Source organism: Somniosus microcephalus, chromosome 12 (assembly GCF_052327205.1).
Source record: "Somniosus microcephalus isolate GS21.2 chromosome 12, FLI_Smic_1.0, whole genome shotgun sequence".
NCBI classification, from domain to species: Eukaryota; Metazoa; Chordata; class Chondrichthyes; order Squaliformes; family Somniosidae; genus Somniosus; species Somniosus microcephalus.
In genome coordinates this window covers 53,610,009-53,633,329 of record NC_140998.1, presented here as the reverse complement: position 1 = coordinate 53,633,329, position 23,321 = coordinate 53,610,009, and the positions used below count along the sequence as shown (strand labels likewise).

General features: G+C 42.4%; 1 protein-coding gene across 5 annotated transcripts in view; it reads right to left on the bottom strand.

Moving 5' to 3' along the window:
• Positions 1–15,726, bottom strand: part of rtn1a (reticulon 1a) — a 250,513-nt gene extending 234,787 nt beyond the window's left edge. For 2 of the 5 annotated variants that reach the window (XM_086002875.1, XM_086002876.1), the window contains exon 1: positions 15,327–15,713. In XM_086002875.1, the coding sequence (XP_085859001.1) occupies positions 15,327–15,660 (334 nt within the window). In that variant the 5' untranslated portion in view covers positions 15,661–15,713. Of the gene's footprint in view, positions 1–15,326 lie in introns of all 5 variants that reach the window. The other 3 variants (XM_086002877.1, XM_086002878.1, XM_086002879.1) reach the window with 3 other exon arrangements.
• Between the last annotated feature and the right edge of the window lie 7,595 nt (positions 15,727–23,321).

The following is a 23,321-nucleotide window of genomic DNA, read 5'->3' as shown; positions in this document are numbered from 1 at the left end:
CGCTCCACACTTGCAGCAACCCTGGAGACAAAACCTGCCTGGAGTTCCAGCACCGCTCTCCTTCTGGATGGACCCGGAGGCACATGGTCGACATGCAGCTGAGCTGAGCGAGTCCTGCGCCCTCCAGTGAGGACTCTCCACTGCTGTCCCTATCTCCACCATCTGCTACTGCTCACTTGTGATCTGTGATACACCAGGTGACAACACTATTCTATCTCGCGAAGGTCCCACCGAGGTGTGATTGTCTGCGCTGGTGCTGGGTGCGCTGAATTCTGCAGACACTGCGCCCTCAGAGGTTGCAGCTTCCTCTGAGGAGTCTTCAGGCTCAGGCTGTTCCTCCTGGACAGTGGGGACGGGGGTTCTCGATGGTCCTGTGGGGGAGTAAAGGAAAGAGTTAGATATGTGGGATAAAGGTTGCATGCACATTGAATTGTGCAGATGATCATGTCAATCTGTTAGAGCATCAGAATCATTATCAGTTACTCATGCAATGTCAATGAGAGAGATGCAAAACTAATCTGTCACCAGCTTCCTATGATGCACCCGTCTGTCCATCCCTCACTCGCGCATCCTCCTCCACTCCACGATCTCCAGGGCCACCTCCTCTGCATTGGTGAGCTGGGCTATTGAGGGTGGCCTCCCTCCTGTCCTGGCCCCCTCCCTCTTATTGTGGGCTCTCTTTTCCTGCAATGAGGGACACAAGTGGAGTTTGAGTGAGAATGAAGGAGTGTAGAGAATCCACAGCATAGATGCTTAGAAGGAGAAAAAAAATAGAGTGAGGTGCCAAGACCAAGGGCCCTCCCTGTGTGTTGTAAATTGTTGTCATTGCCTCACAGTGATAGGGAGTGTGAGGGCTGCATAGTCGAATAGTTAAGTGAATGTGAACATACAGAGAGAGGGAATGGGTAAGGGTGCAGGGATGCAAGGGTGAAGTGGGATGTGGAGGAGGAGGTTGACAAAGCAGAGTGCTGGTGATGAGAGGCGATGGGGATCAGATTGAGGGTTTTGGGGATGAATGCTCACTTTTCCTGTGCGGAGAAGGTCATGAAACCTCTTTCTGCACTGCAGCCAGGTTCTGCTGCACATAGAAATCGCATTCACCACCTGTGCCACTTGCAACCACACAGCTTTGGTCTGTTGTGGAGGCTTTTTCCTCCCTGAGGAAGGAAAGAGCACTTCCTTATTTGCTCTTGCTCCCTCCACCAGAGCTTGGAGGGAGGCCTCATCAAATCTGAGTGCACACTAGTGCTGGACATACTTGCAGTAGGAATCCCTCAGAAGAATGGTCATAATGTTGTACGGCTGAAAAAGAACCAACGCTGCTTGCAGGCCTTAAATCCAGCTGCACAGATGACGTCATCAGAGGCGAGTTTCCGTGTCAAAAGACTCATTGGGCCAGGGGTTGCCACACGCTGGAAATCAAGTTTCCAATTAGGGCAAAATTGCACTTTTGTCCCGCCTCACATCGGAGGCGGGGTCCTGACACGCTGACCACCTGACATGCCCCCAATGGCAAAATACAGCCCATTAACTCTGTTTCTCTCTCTACAGATGCTGCCTGACTTGCGAGGTATTTCCAGCATTTTCTGTTTTTATTTCAAATACCTTTCTCACCTGCTCCCAGGTTCAGGGCACAGGAGAGCATTCACTCTCTCTTTCACCCCATCATCCTGCCCTGGTGCTGGTTTTTATTGTGGAGTGGCCCTCTCCTCCAAAAAGGAGGCACTGTTCTCTGTAAGGCTTTTAAAGCTGTGTCACAAAGTGGTGCAGTTCTCAGCCACTGTCTAACCTTCAGCCAAATTCTCCCCTCAATTGCAGTACAATAGTGAGGGTGTACAGCAGCCCTTTAAGAGCTGTTGACACCCGGTAATACACCACTGACCCCATGATGCATTAAGCACCCAATATTAATTTAAATGAACTGACCTAGCATTATGACGTGAGGTTAGCCTCTTGCCTGGTGTGCCTTTTTTTTTTAGGGGAGGGGGGGGGGGCGGGGGGGGAAGGGGAAAAGGTCACTGTGGCATACAGCTAGGTTGGCTACTTCCTTGTAAAGAATGTAAGGGGGAGAAATTGGTCTTTGAAAGTAGCGCAAAACGGGTGATAGCAAAATCGGTAGCCGGTTTTACACCGTGTCCATTGGAAAACAAAAGCTGGCGGCGAGTAAAATGGGCAGCGGATTCACTACCACCCGAGACCCATTTCGCCACCTAAATCTTTAATAAATTTAAGAAATTCACAACTTTTATCCAAAGCACAGTAAGTTGTGTATGCCCAGACCATGTCATCATGGTTATTTTATTCAGGCCACGTTGCCAAAATAATGCATAGATGTTAATAACTGAACAACATAAACATTTTGCCACATGAGTACCACCATCAAGAGGAAGCATTCAACTCCCAAACAGGTTACATGCCTGATTGTACTCCTTTAACTCTACTTACAACAGCTAATTTATTGCCTTCCTACTACTACAGGAGGATGACTATATCTTTATAAGGAGGGGGGGGGGGGGGGGGAGCAGTTTTCCAATTTGGGCAGGCTTCAGACTGCAAGTTAATCGCAAGTTTGTAAAAAAAAAATTGTCTCGCTCTGAAAAGCAGGGCGGTACCGAGACAAAGATCACCCCCATGGTCTCTGTTACAGGACAAAATATGGTCTGCAGTACTCTAATTTGCATAGCTCTCCATGACAGACCTGGACCTGCGAAAACTAAATACTAGAAAGATTAAGAGCTCTATTGTTAAGAAGGAATGTAAAAGGTCAGTTACCTTTAATCCCTCATGAAAAATCGGTACCTGGGCCTCTGCCGTAGCTGTAAGGGGAAATTAATGGAAGAAATATTTGGCAAGACCCTGAACAGGTGTGTGCCCCAACCTTCCCAATTTTTCAATATTTGTTGCAGACAAGCAATCGAGTGCACCTGGGTGCAGACCCAGGAAATTCTCGTCTGTACTCTTCTGGAGATCATTTGGCCAAAACTAACCTCAGTATAAAAAAAGAACATGGCAAATGGAATATAATGTGGAGAAATGTGAAGTTATCCACTTTGGTAGGAAAGATAGAAAAGCAGAGTATTTTTTAAATGGAGAGAGATTGGGAAATGTTGGTGTTCAGAGGAACCTGGGTGTCGTTGTACACGAATCACTGAAAGTTAACATGCAGGTACAGCAACAATTAGGAAAGCAATGGGATGTTGGCCTTTATTACAAGAGGAGTTGAGTATAAAAGTAAAGACGTCTTACTGCAATTATATAGGGCCCTGGTGAGACCACACCTGGAGTATTGTGTACAGTTTTGGTCTCCTTACCCAAGGACGGATATACTTGCCACAGAGGGAGTGCAACAAAGGTTCACCAGGCTGGTTCCTGGGATGGGGGGATTGTCCTATGAGGGGAGATAGGCCTATATTCTCTGGCGTTTAGAAGAAATGAGAGGTGATCTCATTGAAACATACAAAATTCTTACAGGGCTTGACAGGGTAGATGCAGGGAGGATGATTCCCCTGGCTGGGGAGTCTAGAACCCAGGGTCACAGTCTCAGAATAAGGGGTCGGCCACTTAGGACTGAGATGAGGAGAAATTTCTTCACTCAGAGGGTGGTGAATCTTTGGAATTCTCTACCCCAAGAGGGCTATGGAGGCTCAGTCATTAAAGACAGAGATCGATAGATTTTTGAATATTAAGGGAATCAAGGGATATGGGAACAGTGCAGGAAAGTGGAGATGAGGTAGAAGATCAGCCATGATCTTATTGAATGGCGGAACAGACTTGAAGGGCCAATTGGCCTACTCCTGCTCCTATTTCTTATGTTCTTATGAATTGTCTTTCTGTACAAAACCAGGTTTATGTAAGTGTAGATGGAGAACCAAGGGGCAGTCTGTTGGGTTGGGCCCCAAATGGGTGAAATTTCAGCACACAAGGCAACGCAGCAGTTGGGAGGCCCAAACCACTTTCAGGGTTCGGGCCTCATTAGCATTCTCTCGGCAAGCTGGGTGCAGCAAATGGTCGACCAGCTACAGCGATTGGGCAGAAGCATGGCAGATGCAATATAACGTGGATAAATGCGAGGTTATCCACTTTGGTGTCAAAAACAAGGCGGCAGATTATTATCTGAATGGCAATAGATTGGGAGAAGGGGAAATGCAACGAGACCTGGGCGTCCTTGTGCACCAGTCGCTGAAGCATGCAGGTGCAGCAGGCGGTTAAGAAGGCAAATGGTATGTTGGCCTTCGTAGCGAGAGGGCTTGAGTACAGGAACAAGGATGTCTTGCTGCAGTTATACAGGGCCTTGGTGAGACCACACCTTGAGTACTGTGTGCAGTTTTGGTCACCTTATCTGAGGAAGGATGTTCTTGCCATGGAAGGAGTGCAGTGAAGATTCACCAGGCTGATACCTGGGATGGCAGGAATGACGTATGAGGAGAGATTTTTAAAAAAAATTATTCATTGATGGGATGTGGGCGTCGCTGGCTGGCTAGGCCTGCATTTAGTGCCCATCCCTAATTGCCCTTGAGAAGATGGTGGTGAGTTGCCTTCTTGAACCGCTGCAGTCCATATGGTGTAGGTACACCCACAATGCTGTTAGGGAGTTCCAGGATTTTGGCCCAGCGACAGTGAAGGAACGGCGATACAGGTCCAAGTCAGGGTGGTGTGTGGCTTGGAGGGGAACTTGTAGGTGGTGATGTTCCCATGCGTCTGCTGCCCTTGTCCTTCTAAGTGGTAGAGGTCGCGGGTTTGGAAGGTGCTGTTGAAGGAGCTTTGGCGAGTTGCTGCAGTGCATCTTGTAGATGGTACACACTGCAGCCACAGTGCGCCGGTGGTGGAGGGAGTGAATGTTGAAGGTGGATGGAGTGCCAATCAAGCAGGCTGCTTTATCCTGAATGGTGTCGAGCTTCTTGAGTGTTGTTGGAGCTGCACTCATCCAGGCAAGTGGAGAGTATTCCATCACACTCCTGATTTGTGCCATGTAGATGGTGGGAAGGCTTTGGGGAGTCAGGAGGTGAGACACTCGCCGCAGAATTCCCAGCCTCTGGCCTGCTCTTGTAGCCACAGTATTTATATGGCTGGTCCAGTTCAGTTTCTGATCAATGGTAACCCCCAGGATGTTGATAGTGGGGGATTCAGCGATGGTAATGCCATTGAATGTCAAGGGGAGATGGTTAGAGTCTCGCTTATTGGAGATGGTCATTGCCTGGCACTTGTGTGGTGCGAATGTTACTTGCCACTTGTCAGCCCAAGTCTGAATGTTGTCCAGGTCTTGCTGCATATGGACACGGACTGCGTCAGTATCTGACGAGTCTCGAATGGTGCTGAACAGTGTGCAATCATCAGCAAACATCCCCACTTCTGACCTTATGATGGAGGGAAGGTCATTGATGAAACAGCTGAAAATGGTTGGGCCTAGGACACTGCCCTGAGGAACTCCTGCAGTGATGTCATGTGATTGAGATGAATGACCTCCAACAACCACGGCCAACTTCCTTTGTGCTAGGTATGATTCCAACCAATGGAGAGTTTTCCCCTTGATTCCCATTGACTTCAGTTTTGCCAGGGCTCCTTGATGCCACACTCGATCAAATGCTGCCTTGATGTCAAGGGCAGTCACTCTCACCTCACCTCTTGTGTTCAGCTCTTTTGTCCATGTTTGGTCCAAGGCTGAAATGAGGTCAGGAGCTGAGTGGCCCTGGCGGAACCCAAACTGGGCGTCAGTTAGCAGGTTATTGCTGAGTAAGTGCCGCTTGATAGCACTGTCGACGACACCTTCCATCACTTTGCTGATGATTGAGAGTAGACTGATGGGACGGTAATTGGCCGGGTCGGATTTGTCCTGCTTTTTGTATACAGGACATACTTGGGCAATTTTCCACATTGCCGGGTAGATGCCAGTGTTATAGCTGTACTGGAACAGCTTGGCTAGGGGCGCAGCTAGTTCTGGAGCACAAGTCTTCAGTACTATTGCCAGAATGTTGTCAGGGCCCATAGCCTTTGCAGTATCCAGTGTCTTCAGCCGTTTCTTGACATCACGTGGAGTGAATTGAATGGGCTGAAGACTAGCATCTGTGATGCTGGGGACCTCAGGAGGAGGCCGAGATGGATCATCCACTCAGCACTTCTGGCTGAAGATAGTTGCAAATGCTTCAGCCTTGTCTTTTGCACTCACGTGCTGGGCTCCACCATCATTGAGGATGGGGATATTTTTGGAGCCTCCGCCTCCTGTTAACTGTTTAATTGTCCACCACCACTCACGACTGGATGTGGCAGGACTGCAGAGCTTTGATTTGATCCGATGGTTGTGAGATCGCTTAGCTCCGTCTATCGCATGTTGCTTCCGTTGTTTGGCATGCAAGTAGTCCTGTGTTGTAGCCTCACCAGGTTGACACCTCATTTTTCGGTATGCCTGGTGCTGTTCCCGGCATGCTCTCCTGCACTCTTCGTTAAACCAGGGTTGATCTCCTGGCTTGATGGTAATGGTAGAGTGAGGGATATGCCGGGCCATGAGGTTACAGATTGTGGTTGAATACAATTCTGCTGCTGCTGATGGCCCACAGTGCCTCATGGATGCCCAGTTTTGAGTTGCCAGATCTGTTCAAAATCTGTCCCATTTAGCACGGCGGTAGTGCCACACAACACGGTGGAGGGTATCCTCAACATGAAGACGGGACTTCATCTCCACAAGGACTGTGCGGTGGTCACTTCCACCAATGCTGTCATGGACAGATGCATCTGCAACAGGTAGATTGGTGAGGATAAGATCAAGTAGGTTTTTCCCTCTTGTTGGTTCCCTCACCACCTGTCGCAGACCCAGTCTGGCAGCTATGTCCTTTAGGACTCGGCCAGCTCGATCAGTTGTGGTGCTACCGAGCCACTCTTGGTGATGGACATTGAAGTCCCCCACCCAGAGGACATTTTGTGCCCTTGCTACTCTCAGTGCTTCTTCCAATTGGTGTTCAACATGAAGGAGTACTGATTCATCAGCTGGGGGAGGGCGGTAGGTGGTAATTAGCAGGAGGTTTCCTTGCCCATGTTTGACGTGATACCATGAGATGGGTCAATTGGGCTTGTACTCGCTGGAGTTTAGAAGAAAGAGAGGGGATCTCATTGAAACTTATAAAATTCTAACAGGATTGGACAGACTAGATGCAGGAAGTATGTTCCCGATGGTCGGGGAGTCCAGAATAGTCTAAGGATAAGGGGTAAGCCATTTAGAACTAAGATGAGGAGGAATTTCTTCACCCAGAGAGTGGTGAACCTGTGGAATTCTCTACCACAGAAGGCAGTAGAGGCCAATTCATTAAATATATTCAAGAAAGGAGTTGGATATACTTCTTAAGGCTAAAGGGATCAAGGGATATGGGGAGAAAGCAGGGACAGGGTACTGAATTTGGATGATCAGCCATGATCGCATTGAATGGCAGAGCAGGCTCAAGGGGCCGAATGGCCTACTCCTGCTCCTACCTTCTATGTTTCTACGGCAGATGCTGAAGAGTGGTGCAAAAAAGGGTCATCAGCAGGCCAGGATATTGTTGTGGGCCCTGAAGGAGCACGACTGCTCCTCCTGGCCCCACAAAAACTTAGCTTTTGGGAGATGCCTCCAGTGCTCCCCGAGGGTGCCAGATACAACCTAGCATTCATTATACCTAGACTTCAAGAATGAATAATAGGAATTTAAAAGGTTCCTCTGTTACTCTGATTAAGCAGTACCGTGGTAAAAATCAAATACCTCTGAGAGATGACGTTATCTTATACTCAACCAGTGGGGCGACTTTAAAAAGCCCAACCAATTGAATTTCTTTTGCCTGAAATATTTATACTTTGCTATGAACTCCAGAAAATCTACTCTACTAGCAGTGACATCTTATTCTGTAATATTGATAAAGGAAATAGTGACGTTACTCAACTAAATCTGCAATCTGTGGCTCAGGTTAGTCCCCATAAAATTTACATCTAACCTTTACCATTTTAAGTTAGTGTTCATGGCACACTAAAGTCCTGTCCCCATCACACGAAAATCACTTCTAAGGATGCATTACCTTAATTTAACATTTGCTTACAGTACAGGTTTCAAAGCAATATGTTGTCTTGCAAGAAAGCTATTTCAAATCATGACCGTCGCCTTTCAGTTCGACAATGACGCCTGTGCTTAACCCTTTTAATTTCACAGCACACCCAAGTTATCAATTGAAATTGTACCTGCAAAACCAGCAAGTTAATCGCTTGGCTTATTCACTTTCAGGCAATTTTTAATGGATGGTTATTTTCCGCCTTCAAATTAGTGCTTCTTCATATGTTTCATTGCACCTTCTTAGATTTAAAAAGTATTACAATTCTGTTTATGCACTAAATCTTAATTTTGTTAGTATATTACATACTGTGCCCCTCAAAGACTTCATTCCATATTAGATTTTGCACTTTGCAACTGTAGTTCAATAGATTAATCTTCAAGTAGTTTTTAATGATTAAAAAAGAGCTCACTCCACCCCAATAAATGGCTAAGTACAAATGACTAGCCAATTATACATTATTTTTTAATAATCCAATTCAAACTCAGTTTGAAACTCCAAATTCAGCTCAAACCCATTTTTTTCTCTCATTGATTCACGTCAGTAAATCCTAGACTCTTTTATAACAAGCTTTTGAATATTCTCCTTGGCCTGGAAGACAGTGCTTCATTAAAAGTTACAATCCATCCTACACAGGGAATTAGTTACACTAAGTTTGTTGTATTTCAAGCCCTCGCATGACCTTCTCCAAGTCAACCAGTTTTGAAGAGTCATTGTTGGACAAGCTTGCTTTATTCAGTTACTATATTTACAGAACTTTCTTGTGGGGCCTTTTTTTTGTTCTACATCTGCATTAGCTAATTTCACTCCAAAATGTAGGAAATCTTTTTGTCAATCTATATTACTTGCATTCCCAAAGAAATACTGCCTACTATAAAACATCTTCCCTCACATTGTTGCATCTTGAATTCCCCAAGGATCTATCCTTGGCCACCTCCTCATCTCATCTACGTGCTGCCCCTTGGCGGTGTCATCCAAATACATGGGGTCAGCTTCCACATGCACCCTGCTCTACCTCTCCACCACATCTGTATTGTCAGAGTGACTGTCCAACATCCAGTTTTGAATAATTTCCTCCAGTTAAACATTCTGCAAACTGAAGCTATCGTCTTCAGCCCCCACTACAAACTCCATGGCCACAGTTTCACATTGAGCAAGACTGTTCCTAACCTGACCATCCTATCGGATGCCTAGCTGAGCTTCAGATTCTATGTCCTCTCCATTACAAAGACTGCCTACTTCCACCTCCTTAACACCACCCACCACTGCCCCTACCTCGGTCTATTATGCCTTTAATCACCTCCAGAATTATTCCAATATTCTTCTGGCTGACCTCCCATCCTCCACAAACTTAAGTTCTTCCAAAAATGATGGCTGTTATCCTATCTTGCACCAAGTCCCACTCACTTATTACCTCTGTCCTCATTGACCTACACTGGCTTGTGGCTTCTGGTTCCCAAACACCCCCCCAATATCCTTGTGTTTAAATCACTTCATAGTCTTGCCACTCCCTATCTCTAATATTCTACAACCCCTCCTCCCCCCACCTGAGAACTCTGCGTTCCTTCAACTGTGGCCTCAGCTGTCCACGCCCTATGGCCTGAAATTCCCACCCTAAAGCTCTCAATTTCAACACCTCCCTCTCCTGCTTTAAAATCCACCTTTCATCAAGCTTTTGTTCAGCCCTCCGAATATCTCCTTTTTTGGCTAGCCATATGTCTGATTACACTTCACTGAAACGCCGTGGAACATTTTTCTACTTTAAAAATGTACTAAATAAATGAAAGTTGTTGTTGTAACCCACAAACCTGAAATTACTATTCCTGCAGGCATTGCGGAGGGCACCTATAGAGCTAAGAAAGTTCACTGCTTCACTCTTCTCTGTATTACATAACTCAAGAGTCCAGATTTTTATTTATTATGGAAGATAGCCTTCACCAATAGAAATGAGTGAAGCAACATCAAACCTGGTCAAAAAAATGTCACATTAATGCATAACCAGACCTCCAAATACTTTACTATAGTTTTATGAATGCTTGGTTGGGTTCAAAATAGTTCAAATTAATTCCTTCTCAGTGATTCTTACAGTAATTTCTGCTCATCAAAATCTAGTATAGGGAAAAACAACTGTATTCTTAAACTCACTGAGCAGGAAGCATGTAATCTAACTTTAATCACCATAACATGGAAATGCTTATAACTAGATTTTATCTGCATTATGACCCAATGAAAATGCCTTGATCTGCTTTTAGCACTGCAGCTTCTCAACAAAGGCAACACAGCAATAATCCACTACACAAAATCACTACACAATGCTAGAAAAGACAGAATATGAAACAAATCCAAATATAAATCTTTCTATTTTGTATCACAAGACTTCATGATGAATCAGCAAGTAACAAGGTCAATTACCCTGGGTAAAAAATGTTTCAACACATTTCTTAATTTATGTTTAGTAATTGATGAAAAACTGAACACCCTTAAGTGTTGTGCAGTACCATCAACACAAGATGACAGCAATGTTAACATCCACTGTATCTAAAGCCTTATGCCCAAATAAATATTGCATATAGCAGTATCCAAAAACAAAATTAGTGCATTCATGAAACAGCATGAAAGGTTCATTTTTAAATTGTTTGCATTTGTATCCCTACCTACATTGTTGAAGTTCTCATAACGTCTCAGCATACATTAACAAATTCCAGGGCATCTACCATAGAAACATGCAACATTCTGCCATTCAAATAAAGATGTTTTTGTTTCCGACTTGAAAGGCTGAATGATTAACCGAAGGGCAAAGAATAGGCAAAATGATTTAAACAACATCAGTGTTGCCTTATTCTAGGATTAAGGCCAAAACCCAAACAACATTTTCTGGCTTTCTCTACTACGAACTTTACATAAAATACCTATTTTGCTTGTATAAAGAACTTTCAATATTATATGCTGGGAGCTACTAAGGTTACATTGATTTGTCTATGTGAATAAAATCACAAGATAGATACAGAGAAGATCATTTGTCCCATCTTAGCCCATCCATCTAGAAAGACCCTACAGTTTCACCATCATGGCATCCAACATTTACTCAAAACGATTCCAGGGTTTTTGCCTCCGATATCTTATCCAGAAATGTACTTACAGTAATATGATCATTCGCTATGAAAAATTTCCTGACATGAGTCCTATGTTTGCCGTTTACTAGTTTAATGGGTGTCTGATTATCCTAATATCATGGTTTAGCTTGAAGTAGTGTTTCAGATCTACCTTTACTATACAATTACAATATTTATATATCTCTGTAAGATCTCCTTTTAGGGCTGAATAGCCCAGCGGATCAGCTTTGTGGATTTTCTCTGAACCACCTCCAGGGCTTGAATGTCTCCCTTAAGTTTTGACTAGAACTGGCCGATCTCAGTACTATACAGTTTGACTATGATATCCTCTGACTTACAACTCTACTTGACTGTACAGTTTAGAATTCTATTTACTTCGATTGCTGCTCCAGTCATGTTCAGTGTCAAGATTATTAAATCTCCTAGGTCTCTTAACTATTTCAACACCACTTAGGAAGCACTTTTATTCTCCATTTTTCCTTCCTATATATCAGTATGTTTCCGGCCCGACGAGAGAGGAGGCATTGCTGGATCTGGTTCTGGGGAAATGAGGTAGGTCAAGTGGAGCAAGCGTCATTAGGTGAACATTTACGGAACAGTGACCATAGTATCATAATGTTTAGATTAGCTATGGAAAAGGATAGGGAGCAATCTAGAGTAAAAAAATTTAACTGGGAGAAGGCCAATTTCAGTGGGATGAGAACAGATCTGGCCCAGGTAAACTGGAATCAAAGATTGGCAGGCATTACTGTAATGGAACAATGAGCTGCCTTTAAAGAGGAAATAGTTCAGGTACAGTTGAGGTACATTCCCACTAGGGGGAAAGGCAGGGCAACTAAAGTTAGGGCTCCCTGGATGACGAAAGAGATAGAGAATATGAAGCAGCAGAAAAAGAGCATGCATGACAGATGTCAGGTTGGAAATACATCTGAGAATCAGGCTATATATAGAAAGGTCAGAGGAGAAGTGAAAAAGAAAATAAGAGGGGCAAAGAGAGGGTATGAGAATAGAATGGCAGCAAACATAAAAGGTAATCCAAAAGTCTTCTATAGGCATATAAATAGTAAAAGGGTAGTAAGAGGAGGGGTGGGGCTGGTTAGGGACCAAAAAGGAGACTTACACATGGAGGCAGAGGGTATGGCTGAGGTACTAAATGAGTACTTTGCACCTGTCTTCACCAAGGAAGAGGATGCTGCCATAGATATAGTAAAGGAGAAGATAATGGAGATACTTGATAGGATAAAAATTGATAAAGAAGAGGAATTAGAAAGGCTGGCCGTACTCAAGGTAGATAAGTCACCAGGAGTGGATGGGGTGCATCCTAGGATGCTGAGGGAATTGAGGGAGGAAATCGCAGAGGTACTGGCCATAATCTTCCAATCCTCCTTAGATACAGGGGTGGTGCCAGAGGACTGGAGAATTGCAAATGTTACACCCTTGTTCAAAAAAGGGTGTAAAGATAAATCCAACAACTACAGGCCAGTCAGTTTGACCTCGGTAGTGGGGAAGCTTTTAGAAACAGTAATCAGGGACAAAATTAAGAGTCACTTGGACAAGTGTGGATTAATTAAGGAAAGCCAGCACGAATTTGTTAAGGCAAATTGTGTTTAACTAACTTGATGGAGTTCTTTGATGGGGTAACAGAGAGGGTTAATCAGGGTAATGCGGTTGACGTAGTGTACATGGATTTCCAAAAGGTGTTCAACAAAGTGTCACATAATAGGCTTGCCAGCAAAGTTGAAGCCCATGGAATAAAAGGGACAGTGGCAGCATGGATATGGAATTGGCTAAGTGATAGGAAACAGAGAGTAGTGATGAATGGTTGTTTTTCGAATTGGAGGAAGGTGTGCAGTGGCATTCCCCAGGGGTTGGTTCTAGGACCACTGCTTTTCTTGATATATATTAATGACTTGGACATGGGTGTACAGGGCACAATTTCAAAATTTGCAGATGACACAAAACTTGGAAGTATAGTGAAGTGAGGAGAGTGATAGACTTCAGGAAGACATAGGCAGGCTGATTAAATGGGCGGATACGTGGCAGATGAAATTTAATGCGGAAAGTGTGAATTGATACATTTTGGTAGAATGAGGAGAGGACATATAAACTAAATGGTATAATCCTGAACAGAGACCCCTAGGGGTATGCGTGCACAAATCGTTGAAGATGGCAGGACAGGTTGAGAAAGCAGGTAAAAAGGCTTACGGGATCCTGGGCTTCATGAATAGAGAGTATAAAAGTGTGGAAATTATGATGAACCTGTATAAAACACTGGTTTGGCCCCAACTGGAGTAATGTGTCCAATTCTGGGTACCACACTTTAGGAAGGATGTGAAGACCTTAGAAGAGGGTGCAGAAAAGATTTACGAGAATGATTCCAGGAATGAGGGACTTCAGTTGCGTTGATAGACTGGAGAAGCTGGGGTTGTTCTCCTTGGAGCAGAGAATTTTGAGAGGAGATTTGATAGAGGTGTTCAAAATCATGAGGGGTCTGGACAGAGTATAGAGGGAAACTGTTCCCATTGGCAGAAGGGTCGAGAACCAGAGGACACAGATTTAAGGTGATTGGCAAAAGAACCAATGGCGACGTAAGAAAAAACTTTTTTTTTTTTAACGCAACGAGTGGTTATGATCTGGAATGCACTGCCTGAAAGGGTGGTGGAGGCAGATTCAATCACAGCTTTCAAAAGGGAGTTGGATAAGTATCTGAAGGAAAGAAATTTGCAGGGCTACAGGGAAAGGGCAGGGGTGTGGGACCAGCTGAAGTGCTCTTGCAGAGAGCTGGCACGGGCTCGACGGGCTGAATGACCTTCTTCTGCTGTAACCATTCTATGATTCAATGCAGTTATTTACACTTGTCTGTATTAAATTTCATCTGCCATTGTTCCACCCACTTACATATTTTGATTAACGCTTTCCTGAGCTGCCTCCTCTATCAGTTGTCCCTTCTAGGTTAGTACCATCTGCAAATTTGACTAATTTGCACTGAGCTTCTGAATCCAAGTCTTAATATAAATTTGAAATAGCAGGCTCGCAACACCAATTCCTGAGGCACTCCACTAGCATTTACCTCGAATGAGTAATCACTGCTTTCTACCCTGCAGCTAATTTCTTACCTATCTGCACATTTTGCCCTAAACTTTAAAGTTTTATTAGTAGCTTTTGTGTGCAACTTTGTCACATTTTTCTTGGAAGTCAAGGTACACCACATCATGGGGCTTTCCAATCTGGATTGAAAATTTGATCTGTAATGTCATTTTCTCAAAATAAAGCCAGTCAAACAGAATCTTCTCCTTCTGAAACTATATTGGCTGCAGTTTACTAAATTATAAAATGCACTTAACTGAAAATGCTGAAGTGTACACTTTTGGTGCCAACTTCAGTTTGTTTTCTTACTGAGCCACAACAATCAAAAACCAGGATATGGCATTTTGTGAACAATGAATCTTTAAAAGTTTGCATTCCCAATCACTTCTGTGGGATTCATTTGACACTTCAAATATTCATCCATATTTTTCCAACTAACATGATAGAACAAAGGACTCCCCCACTAATTAATGAGCTACTTTAACTTTATAAATAGCCTATATTGTATTTTTTACTCTTTAATCCGAGAGCCAAAATGTCATGTTCAAAGCAGCAATAAATTCCAATAACCAACTTTATACTAATAGCTGAATTTCAAACATTCTACATCTAAAAAAAAATTTAAATCCCACTATTTAATTAACTCCTATACTGCCAGTAATAAAGATTCGTCAGATGCTGCAACTTCACTCCCGTTCAGAACAAGTTTTAAAGTCTACTTCAGTCTGTTCTGAAAAGCAGACTGAAGGATAAATGCCAACATTTTAACAAAGAATCCAGTGAATCCATGCCAATTTCTACACAGCGGGGGACAAAAAATGCGTCTGCAATATTAAAAACCATAAATATTGCATTCTATGTATCCGCAATTTCAGAAGACAATGCTTCAAACAAAACTAGCATTAATTAAAGTACTATTTCGCTAAATCACTGCATTTAAAGGCGCGCTGAACGACCTCTTCTTTTAAATCTTAACTGAGATTCACTCAACGAGCGCGCCTCGTTCTTAATGCGATTTCCAAAGCATCTCTGCAGTAGGTGCGCGTTTCCAGCCCCCACTTACCTGCGGACGCAGTTGCCTTGGTAACAGGCTGTCCCCTGGAGTCTGGTACAAGCGGCTGCTTCACCTCGGCTCGCCAGCTCTCGGCTGCTGCAGCTGCATCCCCGCCAGCAACAGCCACAGCCGCCCCCGCCTGCGGACTGCCACCGACACCACGACCACGGTCCGTCTGCTCAGGGTCCTCGCCTTCGCTCCACTCTCCCTTTGCAAACGGCTGGACGAAAGGATTGCTCGCCATGATGGGTGGATGGATTGCGAGGAGACGCGCGTTTTTAAAAAGAACTTGGTCTCTTTGTGCAACTGTTTTCACTCCTACTCCCCGCCTCTCTGTACGCATGTGAAAATGGCTTGTTTGGTTCAGTGTTTCTACCCTGACGTCACATGTGGGAGGATGAACTGAAAGATTGAGATGGCTGATGGGAATCATTCGGATTACAACTCAATGTAAATATATACTGGAAATAAATCAATACAATTATCACCGTGCCAAGTTTTTTTTTAAAACATTTTTGAAACATTAAAAGCGTTGACTATTTCTAAAATTATATAAATGTATAAATTACACCCTGGAGTCACTGCAAGAAGTTGTTCATATATGAATTATTTAAATCCCATCTCTGATCTGTATTCGCAAACCTAACCGATGCCTGAGCGATCGTGTTTTATTTAACGTCCCTTCTTGGAACTGAAAAGTAGCCCTTGGGTTTTACCATCCACACGTACATATATGTCCCACCCATTGAGACTGGTGGAATTTTGACCAGAATAAGTGGATCCATATGACACCGCCTTTATCTCCCTTTTGTCCATGGAGGAGTTTTTCCTCACCACGTACCTAGTTAGAAAGTACAAGAAATTGATCTATATTTTGTCTTCTGCTCAGGTCTTCTCAATTTTCATGCATATTTATAGATATGATGATTATAAACAATAACAACTTCAGGCAGTTTATTTGTAGTACACTCCTAGCCCCAGAAAATTGATTTGTCAGATTCCCGATATAATGTTTGGAGACGATGAACACGAAACCTGCAATGATTATGCTAATAAAAGTGAGAAACTGTTAATGGCATTGTTTTACTTTAGTGGACCATGGCACACAACAGGTAGTTTCAGTTTGCCAAAAAAAATTAACTGAACAAGATACATTAGACCAGTCACATTAATTGTCTCTTCTGGAAATAGGTTGGTAAAAGTCTCTCCTCCCTAATGCTTTCTGGTTTAGATACTAAAGTATAGTACTTCACAACAGAACGGTACCTTGTTGGTAAGTACACATGGTCCTCTACTGAGATGATAATTTAGATTAGCAATTTATATCAATGACTGTCCTAAATCAAAATTAATCAAATCAACGAGAAACCTTTATAATGGGAACAGATGGTGCTCTATAATTGTTGACAAGAATAGGCACAAAGTAGACAAGACATATTTTTTCAGATATCTACAAAAAGTAAATTATGTAAAATTATCACCAAGAGACTATTCATCGAAACCTGATATAGAGAAATCACCAAATACTGGCAATTAAGTGCACGAGCATACAACTTATTAAACAATACCAGCATTACGCCAGTACACTCTATCTCAAAGAAGTTAAATAGAGGTGACACATCTGCTAACGTCTGAAGCTTGCTACATACTACACATGCCACAAAGCCCTACATACCAAAATACTTAACAATGTATAATACTCCAAGCAATCTTTCGTTAATTGGTGCGAGAGTCAAATATATGATGGGGGTGTAAGACTGCAGTAGAATACTGCTGCAACATTTAATAAAATGCCTCACATTGCTTCCCTTCTGGCAAAGTAGAGGATGCACCAAAGATGCATAGACCCTATCCACAGTGCCTTCTAAAAAATCTGACTTTGTAGTTTATTAGTAGATACTGAGTGATTTTAAAGAACTTGAAAAATAGACCTCATAATTTTGAGTACTGCTTCAAAATCTTATCACTACAATGTCCTCCAGAAGAGCCACAGCAATTGTTTTGATGGCAACACTTAATATATAGTACATAAATAAAACTATCCTACCTGTCAGCTATAATACTTAGAAGAGAACCTTGAAGAAAATAATTGCATTTATATTGCAACTTGGTATGTCCAAAAGCAGTTTCACAACCAATAAATTACTGTACTTTTCAAGTGCGATAAAGTTATAAATACAGCAGCCAATTTTGCACACATCAAGTTCCTATAAACAACTGTTACAAGTTTAGGCTTCTGCTTTAGATAGTCTCCCAAATACAACAGCACTAGTCACTTCTTTAAGTAGTCTTAGTATCTTACAAGTAGGGGTGCACCCATATTGCTCAATATCTAACTATGCAATAGTGTAATCCAGAGGTGCAACATTAACCCCCCCTTGTGATCTTAATTGGATATTTGTATTCTTCGCACATAACCCCACCTGCCTCTCCAATCTTTTCAAAGCTAGACTGAAAAAACTCCTGGTAAAACGAGGCCAGATACAAATCAGTAAGCACCCTTATTTCATAGCAAGTGAACATACAGAGCAATAATTATGATCAGACACACTTCATTCAACACAACTTGTCTTTGCATAATAATAGAAAAATAATGAACACACTATGCTTCCCTACATCAGCGGATCATTCTGCTTAATTTAAAAAAAATCCTTACTACACTTTTGCATTCTCATACTGAGCTTGGCAAAAGCTTGGCCTTGCAACATTTTGTTGTAAAAACCTGACTGACTGCCGTATCCCCGTCTCTATTTTTTAAAATCTCCCTGTGTTCACAGCCAGAAAGAAGGACCTGCTATACAATGCCTGGTGATCAGGAACCTCCCAACATAATGAGGTGTTTACCAATTACCATGACAGCCTAACAAATTGCTTAGGGGGTCATTTTAGCCTAACCCATCCAACGGGAAACTGACGAGATCGGTTCAGCCACTTATAAAAATCTATTCAACATGCAAATCAATCCGCACAAGCCAAATCATCATCAAAAAATAAATAAAGAAACTACAACACAATATACTGGACAGAAATCTTTCCAGAACAATTTCCAGAAGTAGTAGTTGTTGTTGTTGTTATTGATTGTCAATGAATTCTAATCAGCGCAGTTATTTATCAGAATTTGAAGTAAAAATATCTGAAGGTCATTCTCTTCTGGCTTTTCCTCTGTTGTTATCTCTGGTTCCCTTGCGGCAGAGGCAGAGGAAAGCTGGTCAGAAGGATATATGTAATTTATGTCTTCTACTTCATGCTCCTTTTGGTCCATTATGTCCCACAAGTTCAAAATCACAGTAGCAGCCATGCCATCTGTTAGGAGCAGAGATAACTTTCATATTAATACTATAACTACACACATTTATCCAGGACCTAAACATGTAACGTATTACATTGTTACTGTGTATTCATATTAGCTGAATATATCTGTGTGATATTACAGTACGTGATCAATTCCCTACAGCTAGGTAAATATACCACATGATGGTAATTGGCCAAAAGAAATCACAGATTTAACCCTTAGTTTTTGTTCAATTAGCTATTCTCAGTTGGGAAGACAGCAGGTTGCTGTAATTATCCACGCTGCCTTTGGGGTAGGGAAGGGAAAAAAATAAGGAAAAAAAAGTTTCACCCTTGTGATCCTGATCTAACCACGCTTCAGGAAAGTACGTAGGAGCATGTTTGGAAAAACAGGTTTGTGCTTAGCTCAGATGGCCCCATTGTTGCGTAGCCCACTAATACTTACAGTTTGCACTTATACACAAAGAGTGGCCACTAAAACAAGGTACTAGACGGTTATTTGTAGTCGTGGGTCATAACTTCCCACTTTGGCAGGGGCGTAAAATGGCCGGTAGCAGATTGGCTGCCTGTTAAACACCCGCCTGATTTTCTAAATCATTGAAATGCCAATCCGTTATTGCCTTTTTAAGCCCCACTAAAGTTGAAAGTTCTGCCCATAGAACTCACATGAGTCACTGATTTCAGAAGAGGGGAAAATATTGGAAAAAAATAAAACATTTGTGTGTTTTCAATAACTGACCTAATTTTCTCACATTTATCTTAATATTTCAAATTCATTGAATTTTAGATAAAATTAGTGATATTATTACAGAAGAATTTTCCCCCCATTTTGTATCTTCAGATGCAATGGAAATATTCAATCTTACAGTGTGGGTACTCTTATTGTTCGTACCAAAAGAAACCAAATTGACTGTAAACAAAAGTTCAACTAAAACTTAACAAATCAAATTAAAATTTGGTTATCCGGGTTGATGATGCATCTTACAGTGTGGGTAGTGCAGGATTTGGATTTGAACAGTGACCCCAGGAGGAATTTCCTGGAATTGTTTTGCTCAAACTTGAAAACAGCACTATTGTACCTGCTGGTTTTATAACAATATACATGTATAATGTAAGAAATAGTCAGAAGTGGGAATGTTGAGTGAGAACAAATAGAGGGGAGAGAGTGCAGACTGCAGACTGATAGGAACTGGTCATGAGGACACATCAGATTGGGGAGACAGATAGAAGCCATAAGAAAAGGACCTCCTAATAAAGGGGGTGGATTTCCGCACGGCTTCTCCCACTCGTTCACCATGACTTCAGTGAAAGAGCCACAAAAATCTTGGAAAAATGATGCTGTCAGGGTTTTCACAAGTCTTTTGCTGAATTTATGGCGGATAAGCAGGAGAATCCTGACAGAAATTCGGACCCCAAGTATTGTTGGTGTTAGTATGTTGACACTGAGTCTATTCTAACGGTACCTGAACACAATATAATGGTAGTATACTCCCCAGCAGAACTGCATATATTGTGTTGTAGAGCCACCACTGGAGAACCAAAGAACCTGTGGTTGAAGTGGGCGACAGAGGAGGAGGAAGGAAACATGAACAACTTTTCTGATATGATAGGAAGGGAGAAAACTTGTCAACAGTAAATCTGTTGCTTTGATATCACTGTAAAAGCAAATTCACAGCATAACAAAAAAGAAATGGGACAACTAAGAAAGCCAATTAAAATCGCATGTGAATCAAGGCATAAGTCATGAATTTTCACCATTTTACCAGGGTTTCTGTGGCTATTCTGCCAAAGTTACGGCGAAGAATCGGGAAAATCCCTGTGGAAATTCACCCCTGTAATCCTCTAGATATCCAATGACGGTTCCAAGATTCCCTGTCCTAAGTTTAAAAGAAAAGTGCAACAAGAAATATATGTAGTATGAGAGCTTAGACATGCACTACTAGGGCCTCCTTCTGTACAAGCCCTTGGACTTGTATCCCGGATAGATAAATTAAAAGTAGTAGACATCAAGGTGGAATTTTCTAATCTTTTTAAAGACCAGATTCTCAGGTGAGTACCACATTAAATTCAAACCTGATGCAAAGCCCTTTTTCATATCAGGTCTCAGATAGATTCCTATTTCACTGCAACCGAAACACGAATTGACCAGGATAGAGAAGTTGGTTGTGGTTTCAAGGGTGGAGGAACCTATGGACTGATGTGCAGGAACAGCTGTAGTCCTAAAGCCAAATGGCCAAGTTTGAATTTGTATGAACTTAACTAAATTAAACAAGTACGTAAGCTGGGAAAGCCATACAATGTAGTCCGTTGTTTGGATATTCTCAGCTAGGGACAGCAAATGATTTTCCAAATGAGATACCAATTCTAGATTCTGTTGAATCCTTCTGTCAAAAGAATCTTCTCTGTTTGCAACCTTCAACAGACCCTTCGGATGTTTCTATTTCAATTTACTTCTATTTGGTATCTTTTCAATTCCAAAAAATTTCTATAGGTGTATGTCCATATTCTTCATCATCAACAACTTGCATTTATACAGCAACTTTAATGTAGAAAAACATCACAAGATGCTTCACAGAGGCGTAATCAGACAAAAATGGATCCAACCCAAAAAAGGAGATATTAGGAGTGGTGACCAAACGCTTGTCAAAGAGGTAGGTTTTAAAGAGAGTCTGAAAGGGGGAGGTGGAGGTGGAGAGGTGGAGGGGTTTAGGCTAGGATTTTCAGAGCATAGGGCCTAAGCAGCTTAAGGATTGCCACCAGAAATTTTAAGGTAGCTAATCTAGAAACTTCTGAAAATAAACTCAACACCAAAGGTCTAGTTTTAAAATAGATATCATCGGTTATTACTTATTTGTTACTCCTAATGTGAAGGCAACTGGGAAGCTCAGTTGACAAGATTAGTAGGGCTTTTAATCTTTATTCCAGACGTGCTGCCTTTATATGAGATGTTAAACTGATGCTCCATCTGCTCTCTTGCAGTGGACGTAAAAGATCCTATGGCACTATGCGAAGTGGAGCAGGAGAGTTCTCCCAGTGTCCCGAATAACATTTATTGCTCAACCATCACCACCAAAATCACATCTGGTCATTTATCTCATTGCTGTTTGTGGGACCTTGCTATGTGCATGTTGGCTCTTGGGCTTTCCCTACATTGCAACAATGACCACACTTCAAAAAAAGCACTTAGTTGACTGTGAAGCACTTTGGGGCATCCTGTGATCATGAAAGGCACTATATAATGCAAGTCCTTTCTTTCATTACCACCAGCAAAGAAAATACCTGAACTCAAGCTACAATCTGATATTCTACCCCCATTTGGTTTTAGCTTGGCAAAAGGTTCTACCCCAATATCTTATAACTAAAAAAAAACAATTTGCCAAGGATGAAATATTGTCATCAGTAAAACATTATGAGGAGAAAAAAGTGACACAGAGGAACAATTTTGCTTATCTTTTTACAATGAGATACCAAACTGAGTTATCTTTCATTTTTACAGCCTATATCCAAGATGTCTAAATCCAGAGGATGGAAATTAATTTAATATATTTAAAATGTCTGTCAACATTTCAGTAGAAGGCAGTGAGCACCTCTAAAATAATAATACTGGACATGCAAGACAAGTACATACCTAAGATCAGGAAGTTCAGACTAAATAAGTGAGCGTAAATAGATTAAGAAATTAAAAGTGCAATAATGATAAATTGCCATTACAAATCCTGCAGGAACAACAACAATAATTTGCATTTATAATGTACTTTAATGTACAAAAACATCCTAAAGTGTTTTACTGAGGTGTAATCAGAATCTGGATGTGGAGCTAAATGATTACTTCCTCAAAGTATTTACAAGGGAAGGTATGAACGACATGCCATCCCCCAAAAGAGAGCACCAAGACAAAATTTAAGACCAAGTTTTTTTTTAATTCGTTCCTGCGATGTGGACGTCGCTGGCAAGGCCAGCATTTATTGTCCATCCCTAATTGCCCTTAAGAAGGTGGTGGTGAGCCAACGACGATGAAGGAACGGCAATATATTTCCAAGTCTGGATGGTGTGTGACTCGGAGGGGAACTTGGAGGTGGTGGTGTTCCCATGTGCCTGCTGCCCTTGTCCTTCTAGATGGTAGAGGTCACGGGTTTGGGAGGTGCTGACAAAGAAGCCATGGTGAGTTGCTGCAGTGCATCTTGTAGATGGTACACACTGCAGCTACATTGCGCTGGTGGTGGAGGAAGTGAATGTTTAAGGTGGTGGATGGGGTGGCAATCAAGTGGGCTGCTTTGTCCTGGATGGCGTCAAACTTCTTGAGTGTTGTTGGAGCAGCACTCATTCAGGCAACTGAAGAGTATGCCATCACACTCCTGACTTGTGCCTTGTAAATGGTGGAACAGCTTTGCGAAGTCAGGAGGTGAGACACTCGCCACAGAATACCCAGCCTCTGACCTGCTCTTGTTGCCACAGTATTTATGTGGCTAGTCCAGTTAAGTTTCTGACCAATGATAACCCCCAGGATGTGGTTGGTGGGGAATTCGGCGATGGTAATGTCGTTGAATGTCAATGGGCAGTGGTTAGACTCTCTCTTCTTGGAGATAGTTATTGCCCGGCATTTATGGGAGAGAATGTTACTTGCCACTTATCAGCCCAAGCCTGAATGTCGTCCATGTGGTGTATGTGCCTTTAAGAGCAATTGTGGTGTATGTGCCTTTAAGAGCCCCAGGT